Source organism: Ailuropoda melanoleuca, chromosome 13 (genome assembly GCF_002007445.2).
Source record: "Ailuropoda melanoleuca isolate Jingjing chromosome 13, ASM200744v2, whole genome shotgun sequence".
Taxonomy (NCBI): Eukaryota; Metazoa; Chordata; class Mammalia; order Carnivora; family Ursidae; genus Ailuropoda; species Ailuropoda melanoleuca.
In genome coordinates this window covers 9,612,537-9,624,138 of record NC_048230.1, presented here as the reverse complement: position 1 = coordinate 9,624,138, position 11,602 = coordinate 9,612,537, and the positions used below count along the sequence as shown (strand labels likewise).

At 44.8% G+C, this 11,602-nt stretch overlaps 1 protein-coding gene across 4 annotated transcripts in view; it reads right to left on the bottom strand.

Moving 5' to 3' along the window:
- Positions 1-84: 84 nt before the first annotated feature.
- AP2B1 (adaptor related protein complex 2 subunit beta 1) overlaps positions 85-11,602 on the bottom strand; it is a 123,314-nt gene continuing 111,796 nt past the window's right edge. For 2 of the 4 annotated variants that reach the window (XM_034641843.1, XM_034641842.1), the window contains exons 19-21: positions 8,728-8,812; positions 7,691-7,777; positions 85-1,091 (exon numbers count right to left, since the gene is read on the bottom strand). In XM_034641843.1, coding sequence (XP_034497734.1) covers positions 916-1,091; positions 7,691-7,777; positions 8,728-8,812 — 348 coding nt within the window. In that variant the 3' untranslated portion in view covers positions 85-915. The remainder of the gene's footprint in view (positions 1,092-7,690; positions 7,778-8,727; positions 8,813-11,602) is intronic. The other 2 variants (XM_034641841.1, XM_034641844.1) reach the window with 2 other exon arrangements.

Genomic DNA, 11,602 nt, shown 5'->3' with positions numbered 1-11,602 from the left:
CCTCTCTCTCTCTCTCTCTCTCCCCCCCCCCATCCCCACCAGCTGCTTCAAGGGAGGGAACTAGTGGGGAAAACACTAAGAATTCTCAGTTCTGGGTGGTACTATTCCCTTGATGTATGCTAATGAAAACAGACTTGGCTGTTAAAATCAAGGAATGCAGTCACAGGCTTTTCTCAGCTAAATGGCTGAAATGCCCCCTTAAGTCTCCTGTTCAGCTTCCTCAGAGTTATTCAATATTGAATGGTATTCTCTTCCGTCCCTTCAAAACAGCCTACAGAAGCTTCAAAGATAACGGAAGAATAAGATATTGTCCCCGTCCCAAGGGCTTTTATTTTACAACAGGTGATGACAGGCAGCATCCTATTGGGAGATCACACTTCGCAACAGCAAACACATGTCCGGTGCCTGCGGTGTAGTCTTTGTTGTTCAAGGCAATCACTCCTGCTCTAAAAATAGTGCCAGGATTTTAATTTTAGTCTGGTATGGTCCTGAAGGAGTTTTCCAAACTACAGCCCCCTTGCAGTCTTCCAAAGGTGTGCCCCAGTTTTGCCTCACCTTTCTCAGCAGGGTCTTTGGGGCATACGGTGCTGCTAAAAAGAAAGGCTCATGTGTCTAGGACTCTGAGAGCCTTAGGTCATGAACTCTACAAGCAGGAAAGGCGGCCTTCTTGAAATGGGCCTAGAGACAACCCTCTCAGCAGCTTGTTAGAGCACCACACGCACAGAAATGTCAGGCAGCACACACCCGGGGAAGTCCGCAGTGCTCCTTACAGAAGTTCTTCCAAGGAGGTAACCGGCACTTCTTTACCGACTGCTTGTTTTGGCTATCTGGGGTTTGAAGCGCCTCCTCCAGGTCTTTCCATGGTGCTAAGAAAAAATGAAAGGGCTCTTACCTCCCTCCTCGAACCCATCTCATCTATCTGGAGAAAGGACTCACCGTATAATTTGGGTTTCCTGGCTGGATACGTAGCTCAGCCAAAATCCAAATACCATTAGTGAGCTTCAGGGACTGGTACAGCATGTCCTGCCCCTCCACATTCCTCTTGGCAATCGTATAAACATTGTTGTTTTGCAATTTGCTGGAAACAGTGTCTAGGAACACAGATTCAGAATTCAACACCTTCAGTTAAAAAGTCTAACAAACACACTTTTCTGATATCCTTATGAGCCACGTGTACACAGTCTCCTGAGAAGTACCGTCACAGAGACACATATGCACATTCCAGAAAGCCCTTCTCCCACAATAGCACAGGGTGAGGAAGAGGCTCTTGAAGTGCCTAACAGATCCCAGGACAGAAAACAGAATAAGGTGCAACTAAACACGAGTGTAAACATTACCTGTGGAGATTATGGTAGATCAGCAGAGCTGGTAATCTTAAACTAGGTGCTAGACAGATAAAAATGCTCCGAAGAGGACAAAGACAGCAATGCGTGTATGGGTGGTGCCGGTGACTGCCATGTTGGTATTCATCTCTGGGACCCTGATCCCAGAGCTACAGGCACACACAGACTGATGCTGAAATCCGCACTTACTCCCCAAGTCGCTACTATTTCACCGTGAGCTGGCCTGGCCTCAACTGCCAGGATCAGAAAAGGGCAAAGAGTTGCAGAAATCCTGCAAGTCAAATTTATTAACCTGGATGCTCAAGAATTTTTTTTTTTAAGCAGGTAAATGGTTTCTTAAGCCTAGGGAATATCATGACTCCAGTGAATTAAAGTCTCAATCAAAGACTCTGAAGTTATGTTCACATGACTGCCCCCAGGCTCTATACACCCTGAGCTGGGGCTGCTAGTCACAGCAGAGGCCTCCGGAGTCACCAACCCAGCTGAGAACAGGTTGGTGTCTGGGGTCCTCCCTGTGACTACCACATTAGAGACATGAAAGTCTGGCATGAAAGCTCATTTTGCTCTCCTTGTTCTCTCACTGCTAAGAGGAGAGATGCCGGAGCATCAGAGAAAGAAACTTGAAGAATAGAGCCAATAAACCCTGCTTCTTTGTTGAAAGTTTAGGATGCTCATTTCTGATGAGAATTCTAAATTACACCTGCTGACTTCAGGAATTCTCCACATAAAAATCCGTCCTATTCTGTCATGCTCTCTAGGAAAAGGCCACAACGATGGCTGGCCTCACTGCTCTCCTAGAGAAGCAGCTCTCTGAGCCCAGGATCCTGGAGTTTTTCATCGCTCTGCTTCCCGCGGGAGCTGGGACACAAGGGATACTGGCCACCAATGCCCGTGAAGAAGCCTCGGACTCCGGCGCTGGAGCCGCTGAGAGAGGTGCGCTGCCGCAGGCACTGGAAACCACGTGCCGGCGTGCGGGCCATCTTGCAAGCAGTTCTTGCTCCCCTGTCAGTTTCCCACGTTCAAACCAATGAGAGCTCAGGGGAGGAGGCACGAAAGCCCAGTCACTAAACATCTGCACCACATTTAGTTGTTCGTTGACTCTTCCCCTTCTCCCTCCCAGATTTTCACTAACACCAAGCATAGCAGCTGTGGCTGAAGAACCGGCTACCTCTGAGGAGCTAAACCGTCTATCTCAGGGTCCTCACAGGCAGTACTGTTGGAGGAGGGGGCCTCCACGTGCTTTTTAAGCCCTTCTCAGGGGTCCGACAGTTCTGCCACCCTGGTTCCCAGAATGAAGGGCTCTCGCAGCTTGCCAGAGTTGCTAGGCAACGCCACCAGCTAGAGCTTGGCTAATGGGTTTTGACAGGAATGTCTTGTTTTAAGACATGGGGGGATTGTTTTAAGTTGTAAAAGCCATTCCTAACTTTCAAGACTCTTGCCCATTTCCGAGGACACAGAACACACACACAGGAGCCTTTACTGAAGAGCCACCTTGTTGCACAGACACATTCTAGACCGTGTATATAGGAAAGCCCAGGTTCCTACAGACTTCTCCTTGTTTCACCACTTACAGGCTAAGAAATGGAAGCACACACACATCCAGCCTTCCAAAATTAGAAAACGTAGCAAACAGCAGGCAGAATAAACAAGCTGAATGAAGGTAAACTTTAATACATTTAGGAAACATTCTGGCCAGAGACCTGGCTCTGCTCCTACTGAATGACAGTATAGGATTTCTACCAGAAGACTAAATGAAGGGAGGGCTCTAGAACATAAGTATGTGTGAGTCAATTTTTGTAAATCTTAGATATTAGGTTTGAGTTTGAGAATGCAGAGATGAAAGGCTAATCAGACCACGCTAAATGTTCTTGTTAAGAACAGCGATGGGGGGGCACCTGGGTGGCACAGCGGTTAAGCGTCTGCCTTCGGCTCAGGGCGTGATCCCGGCGTTGTGGGATCGAGCCCCACGTCAGGCTCCTCCGCTATGAGCCTGCTTCTTCCTCTCCCACTCCCCCTGCTTGTGTTCCCTCTCTCGCTGGCTCTCTCTATGTCTGTCGAATAAATAAATAAAATCTTTAAAAAAAAAAAAAAAGAACAGCGATGGAAACCAGATGTAAGGAGGCTTCCCAGCCACACTGGGATACACTTTTTTTTTGTAAAAGTTTATTTATTGGGGCGCCTGGGTGGCGCAGTCGTTAAGTGTCTGCCTTCGGCTCAGGGCGTGATCCCAGCGTTCTGGGATTGAGCCCCACATCAAGCTCCTCTGCGAGGAGCCTGCTTCTTCCTCTCCCACTCCCCCTGCTTGTGTTCCCTCTCTCGCTGGCTGTCTCTGTCAAATAAATAAATAAAATCTTTAAAAAAAAAAAGCTTATTTATTTATTTTTTTAGTAATCTCTAGTAATCGAGCCCCAATGTGGGGCTCGAACTCACGACCCTAAGATCAAGAATCACATGCTCTTCCGACTGAGCCAGCCAAGTGCCTCTTGACTGGGATACACTTCTTGACAAGATATCATAGTTTTTCCTTTTACACGCCGAACTCCTGGGAAATCAGATGTAATCTTACCACCGTTGTGAGAATCTGAGACTGAGAAGGAAATGTAAAGACACAGAGATCTGCCCCAAAGGACAGAGTAAAAAAAAGATGTGAAATAGGTTTATATTTGCTTCCAGATGTGATTTCTTCTGGTTCATTTGTCTTCTTTCCCAAAGTTGGCTCTTTGAGTCTGGGGCCTCAACTCTGAGGAGGTGTGGATGTGGTCTTCATCTTCCTACTTTAGCTAAGGTCACACTTCTTCCAGAAGCAGTAAGAGGGAGGACGATACTCATATTAGCAGAAATGGGAAATTTGCACTTGGGGCCAAACAAGTTCAAAACAACACTTTTTACTGCTTGAGCAACCAAACTACATTTAAGTGCTGGCCAGCAAAGCATTTCATTTATGAAATGTTCCACAAGATAGGGAGGACTGCAGCAAAACAGAGAAACAGAACACACCCCTGCCTAAGTCCCCACACCAGAAGAAAGATCTGTCCCTCACTGTAGTGCCTAACTAGTGCTTATAGATACAACATACCACTAAGCTTTTCAGAATAAATAATTTATAAAAACAGACTTGTACACTGCTTGCCAGAAAGATTCCTTTCTAGAGCTGCAACTAGTTCTTGTATTAAGACATACACTAACCCCAAACATAGCTAGGGTGGGCTGCGAAACAGATTCATGCAGAACTCTTGACACCAACAGAGATGACAAGTGCTAGGAAGCTGGGAGGCCCATACGTTGGTGCTTTCAGGATTTAACATTTTCTAGTATTTACACAACTAGTCATCCCACAAGCACCCCTATCATACATAGATTTCTACTAAGATCTGATTAATTATTAAGGCTTGGGAAGAGGGCTTCCTGTTTCTTCTCTAGAAAGACATGGAAGAGCAAAAGTAAAGGTGGAAGGCTGGGTTGGTAAAGTCCTTAGAGCCTGCGACTTCTTATAGCCCTCTGAGTGCTAGTTCCATCTGTCAATGTCTACTCTGCCACAGAAAAGCTATTTAAAGTGTTGGTGCTATTGTGATTAGGGCAGATCAGCTGGAAAGGATGGTATTTTTAGCTCCCAGCCAGACCCAGGGTGTTGAATCAGAAGGCACTAAACCTGGAAATGTACTGTAATGGAGTCCTTAGGGCTGGAAGGAAATGGAAAGGCCAGGCCACTGGCCTGGGCTTGGGATGGATGCAGAGAAAAAGCTAGAAAAGATGAGTTGCAGGAAGTGGTCTTGCAAGATTAGCAGTGATTTCGTGTGGGAAAATGATGGCCCTGGGCTCCCAGAGAAAACAAAAGTGCCGCTATCCCTTTCATTCCATGTGTGGCATGGCCATAAAGTGGTGTGTCACTGAGAAACTGGTTCACTGGTATGTGGAGCACCCAAAACAGTGAGGCACTGGCATGAAGCCATGGCAGAAGTGATCAAAACTGAGTTTGCTCTGAGAAACTGTGCCAGGCTATGGCAGAGGACACAGCCCTGCTGGGAGAAAGGCCAGACACCTCCTCTTTGGCAAGATTGTAAGTGTACACCAATGTGCAATAAGGGTTCAGAACTCAATCTGGAAGCAGGGGGGTCTTTTCTATTATTTTGGGAGGCCTGACTAAAACCCTCAGTCTTCCAAACTTTTTTTTTCCTTATCTTTTTTCTTTTTTCTAAAGATTTTATTTATTTATTTGACAGAGATAGAGAGAGCCAGCGAGAGACGGAACACAAGCAGGGGGAGTGGGAGAGGAAGAAGCAGGCTCATAGCAGAGGAGCCTGATGTGGGGCTCGATCCCATAACGCCGGGATCACGCCCTGAGCCGAAGGCAGACGTTTAACCGCTGTGCCACCAAGGCGCCCCCCTTCTTTTTCTTTTTGAAAAAGCATTTCCCTTTCATACTGGACAGTCTGAAACCAAACCTTCTTTTCAATTATTCTGGCCTTTTTTTGGTTCTGTATAGGTCAGTGTTTCCCAGATCAGGCTCAAGGAACAGTGGTGTTGGGGTGCCCGGCTGGCTCAGTCAGTGGAGCGTGCGACTCTTGATCTCGAGGTTGTGAGTTTGAGCCCCACGATGGGTGTAGGAATTATTTAAAAAGAAAACCTTAATAAAAAAAGGAACACTGGTGTTCCACAAGATGTTAATAATAAGCATTTTGTGATATTTAAATTCCATGGTCCATAAATTCAGTTCACATTGAGTTCAACAGGTTTCCTCAATGGCAGACTCCTCAGCTTTTATGTGCGCTCACATGCAATGGCAACTTCTAGCAGAGGCCCATCACACTGCATTTTCCAGCTTTAACTGACACAGAACCCCCTTTAATTCTTTGAGGGACAAGTGTTCTCAGGAGAGCAAAAACATTGCCATAGGACCAACGACCACAAGAGTGACTAAAATGAAGAGTCTCTACCAAGCTGGGTCCGGAAGCTGCCTCTCTAACAGGATCTGCTCTGGGTCCCACCATCAGCCACTCTGGATTCTGCACCTGACAGCTTCCCGAAGCACAGCTTATACCATGGAAGGCTACCCAAGCTCCTACACTCGTGAAATGAGGTTTGTGGTAACTGACCGTGAGCCTCAGAGAGGACAGATAACACTGTCATCTACAGAGAATATGGCACTAAAAGCAGCTCAATTTGAGAATGATTTTTTGGTGAAAATGCAGCAAAACCGTAGGTTTTGTTTAATAAACATAACCAGTCAGGGTGAGAAACCTAGACCAAGAATGTTAGAAAGAAGGCAGATGCGTGGTGTTCCTGAAGAGAATCGACTTAGTTATTACAATGAAAATTATAGAAGACTATCTCCTCAGACACCTCCCCAAAGGCTCAGGAGAAGCCCCGTATGAGATCTGTCTGAACACAGAGGGTGAATACATCACAGACCCCGAAAGGACGAAAGTTAAAAAGAAAAGGTTGGAATGAGTGGACCGTGAGTTTCTCCCCCTTCTCTGTAGTCCCACACTGCCTCTTCCTCCCAGTGTCATGCTCTAGCGACATTGGGACAGCACTAAGCTGAAAACCCCGTACGAGAACCACCAACACACAAGGAGGAAACAGATAAAAGAAAGAGAAGGTACTGACTAAGCACCAAAGCTCATTTTCATTCAAACTCAGAAAGCCTTGCACTAGTCTCAAAAAAGAGCGACTGGGACCAAGGCAGGACAATGTGGAGCTCAGGGCCCCTTCCATTCCTGAGAAAACTTCGTGAAACAAGCCCTATCACTCTCAAGCCCTAGGGATTGATAGCTACTCTTTCTCCTCTTGGGTTACTGCTTTGTTGTTCTATTACAGTAATAAAATGAACTACAGAAGGGTCTGGGGCTTTTTAATGATGATTAAAGAGGTTAGTATCATCCTATGAAAGCTGATACAAGGCAAGTAAAAAAAAAAAAGGCTAATTTAATCAACTATGAGGTATTTTCGTTTAGTAACAAACACAAGATTCTACCTAAGGATCTCAGAGAGTCACCTTTCTTCAGTACCACGGTTGATACAGAAGGAGAGTCCTTTTAATTCCTGGGAGGGTGTACACCCTCAACCGGCCCCTCCGTCACCTGAGGCTCACAGGAGGACGTGCACGTAACACCACTAACACGGGCCTGACTACTGAAGAACTGGGTGGATGGACCCACTCTAGATTGTTTCTGAAATCTTTTAGCTTGGAAGTAATCTAGTACCTGTATCAAAACACCTCACGTTTTTAAAGAGAAATTAACAAATCAAATATCTACCATACACCCACCAGAAACAGGCAGATGTGAAAAGAAGACAAAATTTTCAAATACCTAATAAGATGCACATGAAATTCAGTCATTACTCACCAGCATTTAAATGACATTCCTTAATCTGAAACTGAAGTTCATTTTCATTGGGAATATCCTTCCACGTGGCAAGGAAGACCTGGCGCTCTGTATGGGGAAGCAGAGGGAAAAGAAGCGTGTGCACAGTCTGTTGATATTCTGATTTCCAGCGCCTTACACCATTTCTCTTTTGGAGTGCTGGCTCTTACAATACACCCAGGAACGGCCTGGAACTGGAGCTGATTCTTAGCCAAGCAGAGGTGCTACACTCCCCATCAATTAATCTCGTACCAGCAGCACTAAGATACACCGGAAGAAGCTGACATCTAGGGTTTAGTCGTGGCTCCACTGTTTTCCTATTTCATGACTTTGGCAAAGTCTTGCGATCTTTCTGATCCTTAATTTCATTATATATAATTACATCTGTCCTGCCTACCCAAAGACCCACTATAAGAATCAAATCAATTAAGCGCCAACACACTTAATATGTACCAGTGTAAGTGAGTTTTATTAGATGGTGGTTTCATAAGTAAGGGAAGAGAGAAATGTCAACAACCACATGGGGAGTATTAATGTTTACTACAAATTATTAAATTCTTATTTTGAGACAGTAAGAACTTAGTATAGGGCTGGCTCAGGGCTCAATTTGCATATATTAGCTCATCCAGCTTTTACAATAACTATTTCTGCTTTGCAAACTTGGAAACAGAGACTCAGAAAAGTTAAGCACTTTGTTACAATCACACAGCGAATACACAACCAAGGTGAGATTCAAATCCACATCTCCTTGTCACCAAACCACTTATTCTGTGCTGTAGTGACTGGATTATTCAGATAACTGGCAATGTGATATAGAGACCAACAGCAAGGCAAGATCAGCTGTGACTCAGGAGAATAAATATGATTAGCAAGTATTAGACCTTTAAAAACAGCCTTACCCCCGCCTTTTTTTTTTTTTATTAATCTCAAAAGAACTTGTACTTCTGGGCTACGCTCCGCCTGACATTCAGAGGAAGGGCAAAGGTATATTTGGCAGAAGGACAGGAGACCGTACTTACCCATTTTGCCATCTTCTACAAAAAGCACATTGAGTGGGATGAGGCAGCTGAAGTAAAAGACATCAATATTGTTTTTCACAGCCACCTGCCAGGAAAGTAACAAGGGAAAAATAAGGACATCATAGGAAGCCAGGTAGGAGGGAAAGAGCGGTATGTGTCTAGAAATATATCACTCTATTTCCTTCCTCTTTTAGACAGTGCAGGACTTCCCAGATCAAGACCTACCAGCCCATGCGCCGCAAAGCACATCCTTGCTCATTCCACTGTCGGAGGACTGTGAGAACCTGCAACTCTACCTCTTTCCCGGAGGAGCCCCCAGAAGGGTAAACTGAAGGCACAAGTTTTGCACCCAGAATAACCCATTCAGTTACTGTTTGTTTCTATGGTTATTAATAGCAGCTCCTGTTACCACTTACTAAGTACTATTAATGATATTACTTCTAATTCTCACTATTACCATCCCAAAGTAGGTGTCACTCCCCTCTCATTTTGCAGACAAGGAACGGAGGTCCAGAAAGATTAAGTAACAACCAGGGTCACATTGCTAGTGCACAGAAGAACCAGGATCAAATGCAAATTTGACTCTAAATCTTTTATTTCTTCCTCTTTCCAAAGTAAATGGTGCCACAGAGAGCCCCCCCACCCCCGCTTTCCTACATACAAGTTTTAAAGATGTTTCTTTTATAAAATCTTATTTCTTAAGTCCTACGGTTGGAAAAAGCTTGCTGGGTCAACCACTGTTAAATCTGACGACTAGAAGAAGGAAAAGCCGCAGCGAAGACATGCGTTTTCTCCTTACAATATGAGCTTCTGATTTAGGTAGGCTGCGATTCTACCACAGCCCCTTCAGTCCAGAGCATGCTGTTTGTAGTTCTAAAAAGCTACACTAAGAACTTTTATTCACGGGTGACAGTGGTTGGTGTATATACTCAGAGACAGGCAGGTTCCACTGCACCAGATTACAAAAACCGCATACTGTAAGAAGGGAAAGGAGGAGGAGGAGAAGTGCTCTAAACCACCACTTCCCACTGGTATCTGTCACTAATAACTCTCCCATCTACGCTCCTGGCACCATTGGAAAACGTTTCTCTCGCAAATAGAGTAAAAAAGTGCTACACCCCGCCCCCCGCCCCTTTGGGGCCAATGTCTACACTTCAACAGCATATCTAGCTCTTTATCAAAACTTTGGCTGTGGGATCCAAATACCTTTTTTTCAAGTTCTTCCAGTTCTTTTGTGCTTATTATCAACTCATCTCCCCCAGCTTCAACAGTACCTTTATTTTCTCTCCATAATGTGCTTATGTCTACTTGACACCATCCTTCTCCCTCTCCCAGAAGAGCCCATCAAATTACCTTCTTCATAACTTGTGCTTTTCAATTACCAATCCCCTAGCAGTTTCTGACCTCTGTCCCATAATCTGATGCCCAAAATGCGGAGACAGCAGGATTCTCAAAAAGCTCGAGTCTAGTAAATATAAGCAGAGTAACTAAGCCCTGGAAAGAGGTCCTCAAGCCACCTTTTAGATGTACCAGAGCACCACTTGGAAAGATTTATATCAGTGGTGGGCTGCTGGGAAAGAGGTATTTTCTAATTCATCTGGTACTCAGCAATGAGAGAAGAACTCTTACTTCAAATAAGGGCACCAAGAAGATCCCGAGGTAGTGCCAGGCTCTGTAAAGGGCATTTAGAAGGGAAAACTGGGTGGTGTAGGTGAGCTTGTCCGGGTTATAGAAAGGTCTCATGTGAAATGCAAGTGATTGTCATTACTATCATCTTTGAATAAAAAGCAGTCCTATTTCACAATGTGCCATTCATTCAAATGCTCATTAAGGTTTACTATGTCCCGAGCATTTGGGATACACTGAAGAATACAGAAAATATCATCTTTGTCCTTCAGGGGATCATACTAGTGATTCTTTTTAAGATTGTATTTATTTATTTGAGAGAGAGAGAGAGAAGGAGCAGAGGGAGAGAGAGAAACAGACTCCCCGCTGAGCGGGGATACTGCTGCGGGGCTCAATCCCAGGACCCTGGGATCATGATGCTGAAAGCAGACGCTTAACTGACTGAGCCATCCAGGCACCCCTATACTAGTGCTTCTTAACAAAGACATATTAGAATCATCTGAAGAGATTTTTCAAAACAGACGCCGGGGCCTCATCCCATGTAATTAACAATCTAAATCTGGGACCTGGTGTATGTATTTTGGAAAAAGTCCCAAGAAAGATCACCCAGATAAGCAATTAACTTATAGCACAATGTCAGCTAAGAAGTCTGAATAGGTTTGTAAATATCTTGTTCTTCTGAGGGAATCCTTCTTCTAATTGGAGCTCTTTAACAATGGGAAGACATGAAAAACTCCTCTAGGTCAGTAGTGCTAAACCATCCCGCCCCGGGACCCTTTTGACAAATAGAAGTCACGGACCCTCTTCCTGAAAAATGTTCATGCAACATTTCAACATACAATCAGGGGTTTCAGGACATCCTGAAGACTATCCCTGAACTTCTGCTCTAGAATAATTCTGAGAAGCTTTGACACCCAAATCAGAGGCAGCAGACACAGCGGCTTGGGAACCAGACCAGACCACCTAATTTCAAATTCTGACCCCAGCACACTTACTAGCTATGTGACTTTATGCAAGCAGTACTCAGCTCAGGGTCCTGTCTGCAGATGGAGACAACAGTACCGAACACACGGGCTGCTAGGAGAAGAGTGAGTGAACATCTGCAGCAAAGCACAGAGAATGGTGCCTGGCTTACAGTAAGTAACAGAACAAGTGTTTGTGAAAGAAAAATTCCCTCTTTCACCATCTCTTTTACCTATTTATTCAGAATTTTTCATAATAAAAGATAACCATATTAGATGTAAGTGAA